Below are 20,240 nucleotides of genomic sequence, written 5' to 3'. Positions count from 1 at the left end.
TCTGTCCGCACAGACCCCAGCAGCCCTGCCATGCACTCTCCCTTCACAGAGCCTGAAGGGCTTTGCCAAGGGGGAGCCGCCTCCTGCTTTCACAGATGGGGAAACAGACAAAGGGGCAGAGGCTCTGCCAAGGTCACCCACCAAGCCCACGGCCGAATCTGAGCTACAACCTGGTCCAACGGGCCCCCTGAACCCAGGAGCCAAGTCCCAGCCAGAGGCTCACCTCGTAGCGCGTGGGAGCGATGAAGTTCAGGTAGTACTCCTCCACGTCGTAGCTAATGGAGAAGGCCAGGTCCAGGACATCCTGTGGGGAAACAGCAGGTGCATCTCACTCTCCCAGCTGCCAGTCCTGGGTGCAGCTGCACAAGGACAGGAAGGGCTGTGCAGAGCACAGGGCCCAGGCAGGCAGCGGACAGGGCTGTATCCTGCGGTGACATGTCGCAGGGCTGGGCTGCACCGCGAGTGGCCAGGCAACATGTGAGTGCAGAGCCCCAGCCTCGCCGGGACGGCGCCGTGCAGCAAGCTGGGGCGCCGTCGATTTGGCTGCCTGGTAACTCCTGTGTGGACAAGCCCCAGGCCTACATGCGATGTCAGCAACCCCCGATCTCCAGGCGGGGAAAACCCAAGGAGCTGGTGAACTCGCAGGGCCGTGGGGGAGCGCCCAGCTCAGTGCCTCCTTGCTGGGCTCTCATTCTCTGTCCCGTTCAGGTTCCACAGTGGGCCCTGCGCTGCCGGCCAGCACGAGGGGTGTTAGACGCTCACGGTGGCCTACACAGGGCGGCTGCTGGCCCTTCACAGCTGCCCTTGCAGCATGCGCCTGCCCAGATCTCTGTGCTCACTTTGCCTTCCCTGGACCAGCGCAGTGTGGATAACAAGGAGAAGGAGGCATGCTATCGGGCAGGCAGGCAGCCCCACCCCCGGGACCCAGCTGACAGACCCATGCCTGTATAGAGCCCGGGGTGGGGGGGAGTTAGTGGCCAGGCAGGGAGCAGCTGCTGACCTTGTTATGCTTCCCGGAGCCCTTCTCCTTCATGTGCGGGCACTCCCTGCTAACCAGCAGCTCCTTGATGTCGGCCACGGGAACTGGGGGGACAGAGGCACTCAGCAGAGCCCAGCATGCTCCCCCCGCCCACCAGCTCCACCCCAGGTGGCTCAGCCCAAGCCCCGGCAGATGCACCCCCCGAGGGAGCCCAGCACAGGTCTCTTGGCAAGACAAGCACAGGAGGAAAGACAGCCCCCTTGGGTGCTGGGCAGGGCAGGTACATGCCAGCAGCCTGGGGTTATTCAGCAGCCTGGGCACCACCAGACAGGCTCAGAGCCAAGGCCCATCTACGCGGAGCCCCATCTCCCTCAGTAGCCAACGCCAGCTGCTTCAGAGGCCAGTGCCCGAACCCCAGGAGCAGGTGGGGATGCGCTGCCCCCGCTGTCTAAGACAGACCAGCTGAAGCCCGAAAGCAGGACAGTTAATATCCTGTCTAGGCCAAGTGTTGGCATGAACGATGCCAGCTCTGGCCGCTCCATAGTCACTCTCTCTGGGAATCTTGCTAAATTCTTGGCCTCAGCAGTTTTCTGTGGCCATGAGTTCCACAGGCTAACCACCCCCTGTGGGAAGAGCATCGGTCTGGAATTTCCCACCGTTCAGCCACCAAGCGTCCCTTGCTCTGTGTTAGAGAGAGAACAGAAGCACCCGATCGCCGCTGCCCCATTTGTTACTCGGCACCCTGCGATCACATCCCCTGTGAGGGACGATCCCCCTCTTGGCTGTCACGTACTCTTCTCCGGCAGGCTCTCGATGGGGGGGCTCTGCACCCCCGGCTCCACGTCTCCGTAGTGCAACACCTTGTGGTTGGGGGACAGGCGGCAGAACCAGAGCTTATCTGGGACGGGAAGGGAGCAGCAGTCAGGGCCTGCAGCTCACCCAGGGACGCACATCTCCTCCTCCCCTCAGGGAGGTGTCTGTCCGAACCACGTGCTCCTCCGCACCTGTCGGCTTCCCCCAGCCCTTAGTTTAATAACCCCTCTACGACCTTTTTACTTTACATGGCTGCAAGCTGGTCTTGTTTTGGTTTAGGTGGAGCCCATCCTTCGTATACAGGCTCCCCCTTTCCCAAAAGGTTCCCAGTAAACCCAAACCCCTCCTCCAAACTCCATGGTCTCACCCGTGCATTGAGACCCTGCAGCTCTGCCTGTCTAACCGGCCCTGTGCCTGCAACTGGGAGCATTTCAGAGAATGTTGCCATGGAGACCCTGGACTGTAATCTCTCACCTAGCAACCCAAATTTGACCTCCGGGACCTCTCTCCTGCCTTTCCCTGTGTCACTGGTACTGACACATACCATGACCACCGGCTCCTCCCCAGCACTGCATGCAAGTCTAGCTAGATCCAGGATTCTCCAACGTTCTTTGCTGGGACCCCCGTCCCCCCCTTTGAAAATATTTCAGGCTGTGATGACCTCCCCCAAAAAGTGACGCGCCCCCCATACCATGCCACCCTTACTTCTGCACTGCTGCAGGGTATCCTCAGGTCGAGAGGACACCATGACATCATCGGGAGGGTCCCGACTCTGGGATCGTTTCCCACACACCTGCCTGGAGTTCTCCTACCCCGAAACTTGCATCCTCCTCAACAGCTCAGGGGCTGCCAGACTGGGGGTGGGACCATTCCATGGGGTCCCCTCATGAACCTCTCTGTCTCCCTTAGCTCCTGCAGTTCAGCCCCTCTGGTCTCCGGAGTTCAGCCAACGTACGTGAGTGCCCACTCTCTGCCCCCCGCAGGCGTGCTCACCTCGGGCGCCCCATCCCCTTCGTGCCAGGGCACGGCGCTGCCCTGACCCCAGGCCCCCTCACCCTGTCTGCGGCGGCTGCTGATCTTGCGGAAGAGGGTCCCCTCGCAGAGGCGCAGGAGCCGCTGCTGGCGGATCAGCTCCAGGAGCTCGGGCTTGAGCCTCTCTCGCAGTTCCCTGGGGAGCGGGCGAGATGGGACATGGGCAGGTACCCCCCGAACGCAGGGCTCCCCTCCAGCGCTTGGCGCAGGGACCCCACCCCCTCCCTGCAGCGCTCGAAGCAAGGACTGCAGACCCCCACCCCTAACGCTCAGACTGGGGACCCCGGACCCCAACTCGCAGAGTAGGGGACTCCCCCTGCAGCCCCTGACACAGAGCCAGGGGTCCCTTTCCCTGTGCCCCAGCCCCCCTCCCACTCACAGCACAGGCACGGCCAGCGTCTCCTCCTGGTGCATCCTCTCCGTCTGCCGCAGCCTCAGGATCTCGCTGTAGTTAAGCGCGTTCACTCTGGTCTTGAACAGCTCCAGGGAGGTGGGTTTGAGGGACAGGGTACGGGTGATCTGCTCCCGGACCACCTGCAGCACCTGCAGGCACAAGGCATCGTCATGGGAGCCCGCTCCACAGCCCCCCTCGCAGGGCACACGCCACCGTCACGCCAGCACGGGACCCCGCACCACAGCCCCCCTCGCAGGGCACACGCCACCATCACGCCAGCACGGGACCCCGCTCCACAGCCCCCCTCGCCCCTTGCAGGGCACACGGCAGCGTCATGCCAGCACGGGACCCCGCTCCACAGCCCCCCTCGCCCCTTGCGGGGCACATGCCACCGTCAGGCCAGCATGGAACCCCGCTCCACAGCCCCCCTCGCGGGGCACACGGCATCATCACACCAGCACGGGACCCCACTCCACAGCCCCCCTCGCCCCTTGCAGGACACACGCCACCGTCACGCCAGCACGGGACCCCACTCCACAGCCCCCCACGCCCCTTGCGGGGCACACGCCACCATCATGCCAGCACGGGACCCCGCTCCACAGCCCCCCTCGCCCCTTGCAGGACACACGCCACCGTCACGCCAGCACGGGACCCCACTCCACAGCCCCCCACACCCCTTGCGGGGCGCACGCCACCATCATGCCAGCACGGGACCCCGCTCCACAGCGCCCTGCACCACCTGGGGCATCAGCACAGGATCCCGCTCCACAGTGCAGATCTGTCCAGATCCCATCTGCCCTGTGAGACCCTGGAGACCCCGCTACATGGCAGCATTCTGGGTGTCCTCCCGTGGGGCTCACCTTGTCAAAGTCCTCCTGCGTGGCGCGCATCTCCTTCCAGGTCTTGTTCTGCAGCTGGATGCAGATACAGAAGAGCTCCTCGAAGAAGTGGTCCTGACCAAAGAACATGAGGTAGAAGGCCTGGGCCGTCTCCGAGCCTGAGGCAAGAAGGACAAAATGGGACCAGGTTTCCCTGCTTTTTTGGAAACCCTGACAACCAGGAGGTCCCAGAAATGGGGGCCATGATGCCTGCAGGGTATGGCTGCGCCCATCCCCCCCACCAGGAGCCAGGACACCCACAAGGTTTTGACTGCACCCACCCCCTAACCCAGCCAGGATCCGTGATGCCCACTGGTTTCGGCTGCGCCCACCCCCTAACCCAGCCGGGAGTCGTGGGGCTCTGGATGGGCTACGTTAGCAGATGCAAGGGGCCGCGCACTCACATGGTTCCCCGACATGTAGGATCTCGCAGAGGGCCAGGGTCAGCTGGATGCTGCTCCGGGCAAACGGGCACTCGTGTTTATCATCACGGCTGCTGTTCTCAAGGACAAACTGAGAGACACAGGCCCCGTCACAGCTCCCCGAGTGCACACGCCCCCGGGCAGGCAGAGCCGCCAAAGAGCTCTCCCAGGCGGGGGCGGCACGGCGGGCTAGCGAGGGCAGGGATGGGTAGGGTCAGTGTACCCCCTCCAAGCCCAAAGGCTCCCACCAGCTGCACAGTGGCCAGGAAGCTCGGGGTCCAGGTTCCCCAGCAAAGGGATCCCGGCCCCCCAGGGCGGGCAGGTTAGAATTCAGTGGCAGTGAGAAATCTACGAGGAAGCGTCATGCCCCGAAGCAGCCAGGCTCCCTCGGAACTGAAAGGAGATGCTGCCGGAGACGCCCAGAGAAGAGACAGGCAGACCAGTGCAAGGGCACCATGTCTTTACTGGCATCTCGGCCAGCTCCAGAACCAGGGCACTACGGTACCATCCATCCTACGCCACAGTCCCCAGCGACGGGACTGTGCTGAGCCCTGCCCTGCTCAGCACTTCGGGGGGGTGGCATGCTGCTACCAGAACCTGAGCTGCACTTATTTGTAGGTTTTTCATAGACGCACAGAAAGGATCCTTGTTCTCATCCAGTCTGACCCCTGGTGCAGCACAAACCAGAGAACCCAGCGCTTTGCTTCAGGGAATTTGCCCGCGTTTCCCGCCCTGCGTCCTGCTGGGTCCCGGCTCCTGAGCTCTCTCACTCCCCATGTGCAAAGAGGATATTTGCGTTATTCTCTCTCAGCCAAACCAGAGATGGTTTTTAGCAGCACTGAAAGCACTTCTGGTGCCCCAAGGGCCATGGGAAATTTCAGCTGCCCAGCCCGCCTGCTTCAGCATGAGAGCGGGCCAAAACCTGTACCCAGAGCGTAGTTACGGCTTTCCTTGCCCATCAGAACAGCCTGGCTCAACACTCCCAAACCCATCAGCCTCAGCCAGAGGCAAAGAGCAGTGAGCACGTTGGCTGAACAGCTGAGGAGGTTACGAATAACTGACAAACTGGCCTTAGGATGGGAAGGCCCAGGCAGACCTACCGCTAGGGCCTCTCCAGCTATGAGAAATAAAGGGTCGTCTACACAGAAAAGTTAATTCAGATTAAGGTAGGTCCACATGTAAACAAACCCGGAGAGCGGGGAGAAACCTCCCAGGGCTGTGCATGGGGTACAGCTCACGAGCCGGTAACATACACTCACTCTGCTATAGGCACTCGGGCAGCATCTGGAGAAGTAGACCATGTTGTCCAGGGCCAGCAGTCCCGGGGGCGCGTGCTGCAGGTCCTCGGCAGGGTTACTGTAGTTCTGGGAGGACACAAGAGGATGCAGGTTTTGTGACCGACCGTAATGGCAGAGCCCCCAGTGCAAGGAGAGGGCTGCCGTTTAGGATGCCGATACGAACAGTTGGTACATATCGGTCACTGTCCCACGGGCTCACTACGGCTCCAGAGACCTCGCTGTGCTAACGCCAGGATTACCAGCGCCTTGGGGAACAAGGGGCTGAGATGAGGCCGGGCGGCCCAGTGAGAACCGAATGAGATTTCCGCATCTCTTCGTGGGGATGCACAGCCTGGGCCAGGACGCAGGCTCCCCAAGCCAGCGGCGCGTACTGAAGGCCCCTAACGGGGCATGCTGAGCTCAGACGGGATCGACCGAATACATGCAGCGCACAGAAGCAAGGCTATCAGACATGGGAAAGAGCTGCCATTTGTACGTTCTCCTGGCTGTCCTGGTAGCAGCCTGCCTGGGGTCCCAGGCTGGCCCCAGAACCCCAGTCCTCCAGCCACCTCTTGGCTGACGTAGAGGATCCTGCAGTCTCACATGGTGCAAGGCCAAGGTCCAGGTAGGGGTTCTCCCCTGGCCGGGGGGCTCTCCAGTGACTGGGGTCTGACCCAGGGCCAGCAGTGGGGACAGAGCCAGGAACAGAGCTGGGAGGGCACTGCTGAAGTGTCCCGTGGAAGGGGCAGGGAGGCAGACGGGACAAAGTAGGACGTAGCCCTGGGGAGCAGGGACAGCTGAGTCTGGAGAGGACAGTCATGCCACTGCCTGGTCCAGGCCCAAAGCCCACGCTCGAGGGGTGGGCACTGAGCTGCCCTCTAGAGGGGATGGGTCAGACCCTGTAACCAAGGGCAAGGGCCCTGGGAGGACACACTGCCTCAGGTCTCTCTAGGCTCCTTCTCACCCAGAGCAGGAGTTTTTAACCCCCTCCCTTTCCCAGCATGCACTGCTTCCTGCCCACAGCCCCCACCCGCACAACGCCTCTCCCCGAAGGGCCAAAACAGGGTGGGAGGGGGCAAGGCCTTCCCTTAAGGGGCCAGCACACCCTGGTGCAAACCGTGCGTCCGCAATCCCAAACCCGAACTGACACCGACAGAAGCCAACTGCTGGTCGCGGCTCTCTTGCGAAGGCAAGAGACGCGGGGGAGCGGGGGCTGCCGGGGGAGAAACAGTGCGTGCCACGCTTCCGCACGGCTCCTGCCTTCGCAGGCCAACTCTTAGCTCCTGACCGCCGAGGTGGAAATGGCCCCTGCAGCTCTCCAGGCAGAGCGAGCGAGGGGAGGGCGGTTCGGAGCGGGCCGGGGCTGCTGGCCAGGGGAAGGTCTGGGCGGCGACTCACCTGGAAGCCCAGCTTGCGGAACTCCTTGACGCACAGAGAGCGCCGGTGCTCCGTGCCGAAGGTGCCGGCAGAAGGCTCGTTCTCCGACTCGAAGGCGCTCTGACGCAGGGACTGGAGACGCTCCCGTTGTTCCTGCGGAGAGAGCAGGGCCTGGCTGATGCCTCGATCCAACCCTAGCAAGGCCAAGGCAGGGCTGCCGCCCCGAGCTCCATCCCACAGGCAAAGCTCAGACCCTGCTGGGAAAGGAATTGTCCCCACCAGGCCACCCCGTCTAGCGCCCCCAGGACCACAGTCCCCCCAGCGAGCAAACAAAAACTCCAGAGCTTTGCGGGGTCCCAACACAGGAGAGTGGGGGGAGGCCCAGCTGAACAAACCCATGGACGGGGGAGGGACCAGGCCGCCTGGCTCAGAGGTATAAGAACACAAGAACGGCCACACTGGGTCAGACCAATGGTCCATCTAGCCCAGTATCCTGTCTTCCGACAGTGGCCAGTGCCAGGTGCTTCCAAGGGAATGAACAGAACAGGTAATGATCAAGTGACATCTCGTCATCCAGTCCCAGCATCTGGCAGTCGGTCTTAGGGACACCCCACTCATCCTTAGCTAGTTCTTCTATGAAGCCAGTTATACTTTTGGACTTTACAACATCCCCTGGCAAGGAGTTCCACAGGTTGACTGCGCGTTGTGTGAAGTAGTACTTCCTTTTGTTTGTTTTAAACCTGCTGCCTGTTAATCTCATTGGTTGACCCCTGGTTCTTGTGTTGTGTGAAGGGGTAAATGACACATCCCTATTCACTGTCTCCACACCAGTCATGATTTTAGAGACCTCCATCCTATCCCCCCCCCCCCCCCCCCCGAGTCGTCTTTTCTAAACCGAACAGTCCCAGCCACATTCCTCTCTCCTCATACGGAAGCTGTTCCATCCCCCACATCATTTCTGTTGCTCTTCTCTGTTCCTTTCCAGCTGTAATGATCTTTTCTGAGATGAGTTTCCCAACCCTGGCAGCTGAACCCTTGGAAAGGCCAGTTCCAGCCGTGGGTGCTGAGCACTCAGAAACGCAGCCCTACACGACCTGGGCACACCTGACACAGCACAGCCGTGCCTCCCTCCACCAGCAGGGGGCAGTAGCTCCATCCCTGCCAGCCAACTCTCAGTAGGACTGGAAGCAAAGAGGAGTGGTCCAATCTGGGGGCTCAGCTCTCTGGGGAGTGGGGGAAGGAGGGGGGAGAAGTGGCAGGGGCAGAAAGGTGGGAGGGGGACACTTTGCGGAGGAGTCCTGGGGAGGAGAGCGCCCACCCGACAGGCCCACAGGGGGACAAGGGCCCGTCAGACCTGCGAATAAGGGTCCATGGGGGTCCGCATCTTCCACTCCAGCAGGTTGAGGGTGATGGACTGCAGCACGTAGAGATAATGGGCCATCTCATCCCCCATCGGCTCCGAGGCGTGGATAATGTTCTACAGGAGCCCCAAACAAAGGCCGTCACTGACCCCAGCCTGGACCCCAGCTTTCCGTGACCCGCTCCCGGGGCAAGAGCTGCGGGGCGCAGGGGTCCTGGGGCCAGCACTAGACAGAGGCAGCAGTCTAGTCTAGTCTAGGCCCCCAGCTGCCAGGGCGGGGAGAGGGAGGGCACAGCAGCATTGGCAGGAGGCTGGCACAAAGCGGGGGGGTGGGTGACAGAAACGCCACAGGCAGGGGCTCTGGGCGCACAGACACCTGGCCCAGGGGCCGGCAGCCAGGGGGCAGGGAGGATGCACAGACCGTAGGGGCGGGGCGCGAGGCCAGGAGCTCTCTGCATTCCCACCTTGTGAATGAACTGCCGGATTTTCCTCTGGCCCAGATAGCCCATCATGTCCTAGGAAGGGAGAGAGCCGGTGAGACTCGCCCAGCCCACTCCGCCGGGCCCGTGCGGTTTCCTCCAGCAGCCGCTTTCCCCACCAATCCACAGGGCCAAGCACTGGGCGAGGCCAGCTGACCTTCCCCGGCCGCCCCAGGTGGGGTTGGGTGGGGGAAACAGGCAGGCTCTGAGAATTACACAGGCGTGCAGGAAATGAAAGGATCTAGAGCCCGGGCACCTCCTGCTCGCGGGGAAGAGTCCAGCCCAGATCAGCACCCGGCGGAGCAGGGAGCCGAGGGGTGGGCCCAGGGCACTCAGCCCAGGCCGGACCCTGCGGGTGTGGCCTGTGTGGGGCTCTGCGTGGGGCACAGAGGGCGATAAAGCAGCTGGCTAGTTAGGCCCTGCCGCATTCTCGGCGCCGCGCAGGGCAATGGAAGGGTGGAGGTGGGACAGGCAAAGTCCAGGCTCATGTCCAGCTGCCCTGCCCTGGTCTGTGCCCTCGGCCACACGCCTCTCCTCAGCCTGGGGGGAGCTGGGCCGGGGAGCACAGCGCAGACTCAGCAGGATGCTCCAGACAAGCAGCCAGCGCCCCGGGCTGCAATCATCCGTGGAGCTCTGCCCGCCGGAGCCCTCGCGCGGACAGGCACCAGCTATTGCTGTCAGGCCCTGCGTCTTCCTGACCTGCCCAAGGGGGGTCAGACAACACGGTAGTTAAAACGCTGGCCCCTCCTCTCCCCCAGGGCTCCAGCGGTGCCCCCTTCAGGGAGCCGAGCCGGGGCTAGCAGCATGGGGACATTTCTAGGCAAAGCGCCTCGTGAGGCAGCTAAGGGAACCCAGCAGTGCAACACCCCTGGCTGCCCTGCTCACCACCAGGGGGTGCCACGCGCAGCCCAGGCAGGCAGCCGGCCCGGCCCGGCCCCCCTGACCTGACCACTGTCTTTTCCAACACGGACAGGCAGCCCCCGTCCTCCCCTCCCACAGCACATTTAGTGCCCCCCCACTCCCAAACAGCCCTTCTCAGAGGGCTCACAGCCCACACTCTGGGTGGACAGACTGCATTCCCTCCTCGCCCCCGGCCCCACAGTGACCCCAGGGGCATGGCCAGCTCAGAGGGCCGCGGGAGCGGGCCAGGGGACCTTACCCTCCTCTCTGTGTCGTTGGCATTCAGCAGCAGGGCGATGAGCAGTGCCATGGCTTTGAGCTGCAGCTGCTGGTTGGTCCTAGGGGCAAGGAGATGAATCACTAGCGTGACTAGCCCGGAGGGTGGGCCTGAGCCGCCCGCTCCCAGCTCTTCTCCCAGCCTGGCTGGCCCCATGCCACCAGGCTGCCCCCAGCTGTCAGCTCCCAGTGGGGAAGCCGGCCGGAGGCATCTGCGAGCCAGGTACAGATCAGGGGACATTCCACTGGCGCCCGGTCCCAGGGCACAGACGGGCATCGTAAGGGCAGCAGGCTCCCTGCAGAGAGTGGGCACAAGAGTGAAGAGACTGAAAGGCATTCAGGGGCCTGAAGAGAGAACGGGGGAGAGGAAGGCCAGGGCAGAGCCCTGCTGGGCCCATGACCCAGTCGACAGTGGAGAGAGAAGAGAGCCTGGGGCGGGCAGGGTGAGGCAAACGCCTGCATTTGCCAGGCTGTGCGTCAGCAGATGGGCGCAGAACGCCTGCTCCATGCTGGCAGGGCTTATCAGGAGGGATTTAAACCCAGGCAGGAGGGGGAGCTCCCCCCACTCAGGCGCTACGGCACGAACTTCCTGCCGCCCAGCAAGGAGGACAGGGGCTGTTCCAGAACTGGCGAGGGAGAGCAGGGCAAGGAGCAGTCATGTGTGCCAGGCCTGACTCCTCAGCCCGTGTCGGGGGAGGCTGGCCGAGCTCACCAGGGGGAAGGAGAGGCGACACCATGCACGCAGCGTTCCCAAAGTCGGATGGAGTTGGGCTGGCCGGGGCAGGAACGTACCATGGCTACGGACCGGAGAAAAGAGGAATAAAGGAGAAACCAGAGAGTGTTCGCTACAGACCCGGCCGGACCAAGAGTGAGAACAAGTCTAGGACCAGCTCCGGGGCCGCTGAGACCCCCAGACCCTGCTCTCCTGGGGGGCTGTAACTGCCTAGAAGCCGGGGCTCATTTCAGAGTTGGCACATGGCTCCGCCAGCTCAGATTTCCCCGCAGATCGGCCAAACCCCGATGCTGAGAGTGTTACTGGCACCAGAGCTTCAGCGGGAGAGCGCAAGCCGGGAAGCAGCAATGCTGAAGGACCTTACAATGAGAACACCCAGCAAAGGAGTGAGGGTCTGCGATGTGACGGAGCAGAGGGGAGAACAGGCCCGCCTGTCTCTAAAAGGCTACAGGGCATGACAGCCAGCATGCTGGGGGCTGCCTTGGGAGCTCATTCCCAGCCAGAGCTAGATGGGAAGCCTGGAGAAACAACAAACTTGGAGGGCAACACAGAGCGAGCCAGGCGGACGGAGCTACACGTAGCTAAGCCAGGACGTGATGGCGGCAAACATCCGAGGGGCAAGTCCCAGTGAGGGAAAGGGGGTAGAGAACATTGCCCAGCCGGAGCCAAGTGGGGTGGGCTGAAATCATAGTGGAAAAGGAAGGCAGAGGAGCAGGGAACTGGAGTAGGCTGCAGACTGCTCTCCCCAGGGAAGCGGGGCAGGCCGAGGAGATGCAGGCCGGCAGAGGCAGGATGGGATCACAGCTGGTGCTGTGCTCATAGGCGCCGACTCCGTGGGTGCTCTGGGGCTGGAGCACCCCCGGGGAAAAAGAAAAAAAGGGCGATCAGCTGTTCGGCAGGCCCCACCCATCAGCTCCTCCCCCAGCACCTCCCGCCCACCACCCATTAGCTGTTTGGTGGCGGGCGGGAGGCGCTGGGGGGAGGAGGAGGAGGAGGAGGAGCGGGGCTGGGAAGAGGCGGAGACTCAGGGGAGGGGGCGGGGCCTCAGGGCCAAGCAGGGCTGAAGCACCCTCGGGGAACGCTGAAAGTCGGCTGCACTTACACCTGCAGGTGGGTGAGGAGGCGATCCAGGGTCACTTCGTGTTTGACCAGCTCAAAGAGGGAGCGGCTGCTCGGGACCATGTTCTCCAGGATGGACAGGGAGAGCTGCTGGACAGAGGCGTCCATCCCACTCGCGTTGACGTACTTCACGATCTGTAACAACGGGCGGTCAGAGACACGACTGGCTCAGCCGCCCTGGCACGGCGGGTTGCCAAGGCTCTGGGGAGTGACTTACTTTTCTGATGAAGGCCCGGCTCAGCGTCTCCCAGGAGACGAAATCATGCTCCATCAGCTCCATGAAGGCCTTCAGGGTGTGGGCTAGAATCTCCCCTATACTGGAGCAACAGAACAGCAAACATGGTGAGAGGGGGCCCAGGGACCCCACAGAAACGCCGCTCGATAGACCAGGGCAGCAGGGACAAAGCCGCCCAGACACCACAGCGATGGGCACATTAGAAACACCTAGAGAGACAGAAAACAGGGAGAGGGCGAGAGAAAGAGACAGGGGATGAGCACTGGAGAGAGAACACTCGGTACAAGCAATCAGCCTCTCCCTTAGCCCAAGGAGGAGTTTGGAGACCCGGAAAGCGCCAAGAAGGACACAGGACGTTAGGGTTGCACAGTTAAGCGTACAAGCCTCAAGGAAATCCAGGGTAACAGCCTGAATTCTGCGGCCTCAGGCATATGCTCCACAGCGCAGTCTAACTCCCCGCACATGCAGCGCTGCCAGACAACACGATACACGGTGTTCCCCTCGCCTGGGAGCCAGAAACGTGCAGGTGCCCGCAGGGAGCCCAGGGAGAACGAACACGTGCTGCAAGAAAAGCCGAGACCAAGGAAGAAGCCAAAGAGCTAGGTCAAAGCGATGACAGAGGGGGACAGACTATCCGGGGCTCTCACACTGAGGGAGGGCGAGGGATCAGCTGGGGGGTACACGTGGGAGGCAGTGACGACAGCAATGGGGTGCAGAACACCACAGGATGACCAGGAGGGTTCCTGGCAGCGAGATCCATCGGGCTGCGGAACAGTCTCCCCAGGGAGGGATGGACCATCTGGGATGGGCAAACTTACACGGGGCAAGTCCTGCCTTGCCAGGGCCTCCGGCAGAGGCCTTTCCATTCCTGTCCTCCAGACTTCCAGAGCGGCATGGTGTGAGCAAGGCTTGCAGAGCGCGTACTGCAAGGCACCCTCCCGCCCCTGGCTGCACAGCCTCGCCAGGGAGAGGGCTGGGGAAAAAGACAAGCCAGGCACACGGGCACAGAGAGGGGAACAAAGCGGGCGCAGAATTCATCGGATGTTGGGGGGGCAAAGAGGAGCGACTCACTCACTCGTTCCCCTCTTCCACAATAAGGAAGAGCTGTTTCAGGCCGTTCCTGTTGATGAACTCCTGGGCAAAGGTGATGTCTCGGGAGAGGTTCGCCAGCTTCTTCAGGGAGTCTGCCTTCACGTCCAGGTTGTTACTCCGGATCCCGCTGTGCAGCCGCTCTGCCTCCTGATCCTGCCAGCCAGGAAGGAGTCAGACCAGCGTCATCCCACCGCATGAGACCAGGAACAGCGAGAGGGGACATCAGGGATTGGGGATCCCAATGGGATGAGGGGGAAATTGGGCCAGGACAATCCCATAGGGAGAGACTGGGTAAAGAGGTTACACTACAGAGGGGTCAGACCAGAGCAGTCCCAAGGCGGGGCTGAAGCGGGAAGCCAGACCTGAGCCATAGCAATACTGTTTGGCACCATCCCCCCAGGGATCTCAAAGCACTTTACAAACACTAGTCAAGCCTCTAATTCCCCTGGAACTGCACTGCAATAAATCAGAATCCTTATCCCCAGGTTACTGCTGGGAAAACCGAGGCACAGGGGATTGACAGGGAGTCAGCGGCAGGATCTGTGTCTAGCTCTGACTCTCCAGTCACAAAAAGGGGAGGAGAATACGGGCTGGAGCAGGGGGAGCAGGCCAAGGAGGTAGGGGTGGGACGTACCGGAGAAGTGGTCAGCCGCAGAATGCTCCCATTCTTAATCTCCACACGGTTCTATGACGAGACAGACAAGAAAACGGGATGAAGAACCTGTAGGTCAGAACTGGCCAAAGGGCTCCAGCAGCCAGCGAGAGCTTCACGTGCTGCCAGCCACTCACCGACTCGGTGATGTACGTCTGCTGCCCATCCACGTACTGCAGGGCATAGTGCTCGGCGTTCCCCAGGGTCCACCTGCAGCGGGAGAGAGTTGTGTCTCCACCTTCCGCCCACGCTCATTGCCTGCCGACTGCCCGGCGTGCCACACAGCTGCACCGAGGGCAGGGCACGGCACGTGCTTTGGGATGGGGAGCAGAGGGGCCAGCCAAAGAACTGCGGGAGGGGCAAGACATCCCCCAAAGGGCCTGCTCATTCTCAGAGATGGTCCTCCAACAAAGGCGGATTAACATTTATTGGGGCCCCCCCCACACCACCACAGGGCCCTGCCCCCTGCTCCTCCCCTTCCCTCAAGGCTCTGCCCCCCGGCCTGGCCGGAAACCGGGGCTGGGGTAAGAGCTGCCCAGAGAGCCCTGGACTCTGCATCTGCCCGGGGTGGCGCACCCTGGGGGACAGAGACACGGGCTGCTTTAGGGCACCCCAGTCCCCCACCCAGGACAGGTGGAGGGCCATGGACCCCCACAGCTGCCCAGGTGGGTTTTACCACAACCTTGGACGGTGGCCCCCAAACTGTGCCCATGGCTAGAGAGCAGACAGAAGAGTTACTCACACATCACAAACCTCCTTCACAACTGCAGCCAGGGGCTTGGCCTGAAAACAAAGAGAAACAGCATGTGGGGAGCGTGGCCCGGGCGTCGCCCCCGGCACGGCACCCGAGCACACCGTGCGAGACACATCCCTGCCCTGCCAGCAGGCAGCGGGCTCCCCTCCAGTAGCAGGAGCCCCCCCCACGCCAGCTGGGCCTTCCAGGAGGCAGGACGTTACCTGGTTGAGTTCAATGAGCTGCGGGATGGCTCCCATCATCTGAATGGCGATTTTCACCACGTCGTTGGGGGGCGGCATGGTCCCGGTTCTCTGGCTCCCGCTCGGAGCCTTCCCTGCCCCACACAGCAACTTTGAAAGAGAAAGGGGGGGGCACTCAGTCGCGATGACCACTCAGAAGTCACCTGCGTGCATCACGCTCATGGGACTGGCACACCCTCAAGTGTGCCAGGTGGTACCACACCCACCACCGGGAATGCACATGGGCAGGGCGAAGATGAACGAAGGCTTAATGAATGCACCAGAGAATTACAGTCCTCCAGAGACCGCCTACAGTGGGCAGGAGACCAGCGGGACCCCGGTCAGATGGGAGCAGCCCACACCCGCCATGAGCCATCAGCAGCTCTCCACCCAGAAGCCAACGCAAAGGGCCATCAGGGGCTACGGCCAGGGGCACAGCCTGAAAACCCCACTCAGCCAGGGTGAGAAGAACACGCCCTCGGGCGAGCGCCATCAACTTCTGCGCAATCCAGCCTGCGTTTGATTATGCAGGACAACGGTGCTTCTGTCGGCATTGCTAACGTCGTTCGGGGAGGCAAGTCACTACGCCGGCAGAAAAACCCCTTCCGTGGACGTACGCCATGTCTAGGGGGCCATTTTCAGCATCAGCTCAGTAGTGTCAACATGCCCTCCGTCTACTCCCCCACCTCAGCCGTGGCTCGAGAGAGTCCACAAGCTGCAGCCAAGTAAACACTGACCAGTCTTTCACTGCTCTTTTACTGGCCCTAAAGCATCCAGTCAGTTTCATTCAGAGGCCCCAGAAACTACGGGCAGCGGCAGGGAAACTCAAAAATAAAGGCTGGAGAAGGGGTAAAGTAGCAGAAACAGGCAGCAGCCGGAGAGAGGGGCAGAGAATTGCCCTGATCAGTGCTCCCCTCCCGGGCTTTACCATCACCCTGCAGCCAGCAGAGTTAGTCAGCAGGGCTCTGGTAAAATGTCCAAGCGGGTAGGAGAGGCAGGTAGGATTTGATAGGCGGATGACAGGGAGAGAGAAAATACCTGGAAGGTAGAAAGTGTACAGAGTGGGAAGATTTCAGAGTAACAGCCGTGTTAGTCTGTATTCGCAAAAAGAAAAGGAGTACTTGTGGCACCTTAGAGACTAACCAATTTATTTGAGCATGAGCTTTCGTGAGCTACAGCTCACTTCATCGGATGCATACCGTGGAAACTGCAGCAGACATTGTATACACACAGAGATCATGAAACAATACCTCCTCCCACCCCACTCTCCTGCTGGTAATAGCTTATCTAAAGTGATCATCAAGTTGGGCCATTTCCAGCACAAATCCAGGTTTTCTCACCCTCCACCCCCCCACACACAAACTCACTCTCCTGCTGGTGATAGCCCATCCAAAGTGACAACTCTTTACACAATGTGCATGATAATCAAGGTGGGCCATTTCCTGCACAAATCCAGGTGCTCTCACCCCCCTCCAAAAACCACACACACAAACTCACTCTCCTGCTAGTAATAGCTCATCCAAAGTGACCACTCTCCCTACAATGTGCATGGTAATCAAGGTGGGCCATGTCCAGCACAAATCCAGGCTTAGGGAAAAGAGGAAGCTGGCTCTGAAGACTGAAAGAAAAGAGACACCAGGCTATTTCAGGAAAGAGAAAGAAAAAGCGGAGGGCAGCCAGGAAGGGAAAAAAGGAAGAGCAGCAGCAAAAGCGAAGGAGGAACCCACAACGATCGTCAAACAGGGCTCGGCAAACCCTCGTTTCACTGCGAATGGCTGATCGATGGATTTGAAACGGGTTTTTTTGTGGTGTTTGACCAGCGCGGTAGATAGCAAAATCCTCTCCGGCAAAGAGCCTGTTAGCGTAGGTCTACGCAGAGCTAAAAGGTCCACAGTGCAGCCACAGCTGGCCCAGGCTCACGAGGTGGAGCTAAAATTTGCTGTGTAGAGACTCGGGCTCAGGCTAGCCCATTGTAGGCCCTAAGCAGGAATATTTCCTCCCCCGCCCAACACATATTTGAAAAGCAACTGGGGGACCCCGGAGCTGCTCAGGGCCCTAAGCAATTGCTTAGTCTGTTTATTCCTAGCGGCGGCTTTGCCCTCCACCCTTACAGGGTCCCAGAGCTCCAGCTGAAGCATCTACACAGCTGACCCAGGGCAAGCGGCGGGTTCTTTACCCCTGTGTAGACGTATCCTTCATTTCCTACCAGCGGTGTTTAAATTGACTAAGCGCAAGCCGGCAGATGCTGGGCAGCCAGCCTGAGGAGGGGGTTAGAGTTAGAGGTCTTTTTCTTTTTTTAAAATCCTCCCACGCCCTCAGAGCGTCCGCCGGCATTCGCCGTGCGTTTTGGTCTCCTGCCGGTGTGTCCAGGCTTCCAAGCGGGTGGTTGATGGATGTGGCTTCCTCTGCAGTCTTCTGTGTAATGTTTCTCTAGGTCGCCCGCGTTGTCTCTTCCCAGGGGGTGGCTGTAGTGTCCCGAAAGCCCGTCCTAAACGTACCCACTGCCAGCCTCTTGCCACGCTGGAGGCTGTAAGCTCACCTGCAGGCCTTTCGGGAGGGCTCAACGAGCTGAGTTACGCTCCGGTTACATAACCGGTGTGTCTGCAACGCAGAGCGCGGCCACAGCGGGCAGGGAAAGGGCAGCGGGAAGGTGTCATGGGGCGGACAGGCCCAGCTAGCTCCAGCACCTGGCTGGGAGCGGACGGCTGGCACAGAGCCAGGCTGAAGCTGCCGGAGCATGTCTGCCCTGGGCCGGGCAAGCCGGGCCGGACAACCGAGCCTCGGGCTGCCAGCTCAGCTACACCCACCAGCCCCGAAGGGAGAGGGGCGGGGGGACACTGGGACCTGCCATGGAGCAGGCGGGAAGGAACAGCGGGTGTGCCCGATGCCAAGGGGCACCCGGCCCGGCCCAGGGACCTCACCCGGCCCGGCCCAGGGACCTCACCTGGCCCGGCCCAGGGACCTCACCCGGCCCGGCCCGCCTCCGTGGGCCACCGCACCCCACGGACCTCACCCGGCTCACTCCTGGGCCAGGGCACCCCACCGAGCCCCCAGCCGGCCCAGGGCCCCCAGCCGGCCCGCCCCCTCGGGCCCCCACCGAGCCCCCAGCCGGCCCAGGGCCCCCAGCCGGCCCGCCCCCTCGGGCCCCCACCGAGCCCCCAGCCGGCCCAGGGCCCCCAGCCGGCCCGCCCCCTCGGGCCCCCACCGAGCCCCCAGCCGGCCCAGGGCCCCCAGCCGGCCCGCCCCCTCGGGCCCCCACCGAGCCCCCAGCCGGCCCAGGGCCCCCGGCCCGCCCCCTCGGGCCCCCACCGAGCCCCCAGCCGGCCCAGGGCCCCCAGCCGGCCCGCCCCCTCGGGCCCCCACCGAGCCCCCAGCCGGCCCAGGGCCCCCGGCCGGCCCGCCCCCTCGGGCCCCCACCGAGCCCACCCCGGCCCGCCCCCTCGGGCCCCCACCGAGCCCCCAGCCGGCCCAGGGCCCCCGGCCGGCCCGCCCCCTCGGGCCCCCACCGAGCCCCCAGCCGGCCCAGGGCCCCCAGCCGGCCCGCCCCCTCGGGCCCCCACCGAGCCCCCAGCCGGCCCAGGGCCCCCAGCCGGCCCGCCCCCTCGGGCCCCCACCGAGCCCCCAGCCGGCCCAGGGCCCCCGGCCGGCCCGCCCCCTCGGGCCCCCACCGAGCCCACCCCGGCCCGCCCCCTCGGGCCCCCACCGAGCCCACCCCGGCCCGCCCCCTCGGGCCCGGGCTCCGGGGCCGCCCCGCCGCACTCACCGGCCCGGGGACCCCGCGGAGCCGCCTGCAGTTCCGGGTCGGGGCCGCGTGTCCCCGCCCTCGGGGCGGGGCCGGAGCCGGCGCGGGGGGAACCCGGGGTGGAGCCACCCCAGGTCCGGCCCCGGCGGCAGAGCGGTGCCGCCCCGCGCCCGGCCCCGGCTCGCCCCGGAGCCGCGTCGGCCCCGCGCCGGCTCGCCCCTGGCCCCGGCGGGGCGTCCCCTCCCTCGCCCCCGTGCAGCGGCCACCGGCCCTCCCCGGGGCCTGCTCCGAGACCCGGCTTGACGGCTCGGGGCAAGCGGCGGAGCCCCGCGGCGGCCTGTGGCCCCCGCGCCCCTTGCCTGGAGCTGCCTCGCTCCGCAGATGGGCCCGCGACAGGTTTTCTTAGTCCTCACCCACCTTGTCTCGCCGGTAGCCTCAGCAGCCGCGCCTCGGTCCATCCTTCCGGCCAGCACTTCCCGCGCGGGTGGCGAGACGCGTTGCTAATGCTACGTTTGTCTTCGGTTTTTTCCCAACACCGAACTTTATTCTTGGGGATCATGTGACTTTAAGGCAGCCGGCCTTCCACGGCTCCTGCGGAAACGTCTTCAGTTTCCCCTGATCCCCCAAGGGGATCTGTTGCCTTTGTCAGCGGCCGTTACCTTTCTCTCCAGCAGCAGGCCGTGTTTTTTCACATCATCCCTGGTGTGTAAACCTCGGTTCTCAAATATTCACTCAAGGCTGCTTCTCCATGGCAAATTTCTACTAAATACAGATCTACAACCCCCCCCGGCGTAACCTCAAGACTGCAAATCTCAGGAGCTGTGCACCTGAAAGTAATTAAATGAAATACATAGTTTGGGTTCTTTTAATTTGCCTTTTTGGTTCTGAGCCTGTAGGCGACACAAGCTTGGATACTTCTGCTGTTACCTCCCTCAAAGAATCCTATGATACTGTGTTGGACTTCCAGTAACATGATTCCCCTTCTGCCCTGTAACTTATTAAAAATCCTTATTTCTGTAAGTAAGCCCCATCCTGCCACCACTGCAGTGTACACTTCACTCTGTTACTTTATTTATTGCATACATAAATAACTGATTTTTCTACAGAATTGCTCATATTTTTAAATGCATATTTTAATTTCATAGCCTTTGATGTAGGCTACATATTTTATGATACATTTCAATGATCTTCATTCCCACAAGTTGACTATGTATTGGCAAAATCAAAGGGTTGAAAACTTGTTCAATATGCGTAACACTGACAATGAGAGGTGCAGTGTCTATATAAGGAACAACAGTAAATGTTCTGCCTCATAGATTGTGTTTAAAAGGTATCCGTAAGTATTTCATCTACCGTTTACAATGCTTTGCACTAGTTTTGGTGTGCATTAACTGTTTGTTTACTATAGAAACTCCATGGCCTAATCTACAATGGACAGAGACAAAGAAACAACCATACCTCCCTTCAAGGTTTTACGTACAAGATGCCTGAGGTTTAACGCTGTA

At 61.8% G+C, this 20,240-nt stretch overlaps 1 protein-coding gene across 6 annotated transcripts in view; it reads right to left on the bottom strand.

Annotated features, from left to right (window-relative positions):
• The window catches only part of ELMO3 (engulfment and cell motility 3), a 32,302-nt gene that overhangs the window by 2,519 nt on the left and 9,543 nt on the right, over positions 1–20,240 (bottom strand). Inside the window, exons 1-20 of one of the 6 annotated variants that reach the window (XM_073307260.1) lie at positions 19,153–19,363; positions 14,976–15,104; positions 14,761–14,801; positions 14,156–14,228; positions 14,001–14,051; positions 13,350–13,519; positions 12,257–12,356; positions 12,023–12,174; positions 10,171–10,249; positions 8,997–9,047; positions 8,527–8,649; positions 7,194–7,325; positions 5,778–5,882; positions 4,501–4,609; positions 4,079–4,215; positions 3,204–3,367; positions 2,848–2,960; positions 1,773–1,877; positions 1,001–1,083; positions 224–304 (exon numbers count right to left, since the gene is read on the bottom strand). In XM_073307260.1, coding sequence (XP_073163361.1) covers positions 224–304; positions 1,001–1,083; positions 1,773–1,877; positions 2,848–2,960; positions 3,204–3,367; positions 4,079–4,215; positions 4,501–4,609; positions 5,778–5,882; positions 7,194–7,325; positions 8,527–8,649; positions 8,997–9,047; positions 10,171–10,249; positions 12,023–12,174; positions 12,257–12,356; positions 13,350–13,519; positions 14,001–14,051; positions 14,156–14,228; positions 14,761–14,801; positions 14,976–15,053 — 1,947 coding nt within the window. In that variant the 5' untranslated portion in view covers positions 15,054–15,104; positions 19,153–19,363. Of the gene's footprint in view, positions 1–223; positions 305–1,000; positions 1,084–1,772; positions 1,878–2,847; positions 2,961–3,203; positions 3,368–4,078; positions 4,216–4,500; positions 4,610–5,777; positions 5,883–7,193; positions 7,326–8,526; positions 8,650–8,996; positions 9,048–10,170; positions 10,250–10,899; positions 10,985–12,022; positions 12,175–12,256; positions 12,357–13,349; positions 13,520–14,000; positions 14,052–14,155; positions 14,229–14,760; positions 14,802–14,975; positions 15,105–17,169; positions 18,019–18,756; positions 18,824–19,152; positions 19,364–20,240 lie in introns of those variants that run through there. The other 5 variants (XM_073307259.1, XM_073307261.1, XM_073307263.1 and 2 more) reach the window with 5 other exon arrangements.

This window comes from Lepidochelys kempii, chromosome 12 (assembly GCF_965140265.1).
Source record: "Lepidochelys kempii isolate rLepKem1 chromosome 12, rLepKem1.hap2, whole genome shotgun sequence".
Classification (NCBI taxonomy): domain Eukaryota; kingdom Metazoa; phylum Chordata; order Testudines; family Cheloniidae; genus Lepidochelys; species Lepidochelys kempii.
Note: the sequence above shows the minus strand (reverse complement) of the source record. Positions and strands in the feature narration are given on the sequence as shown.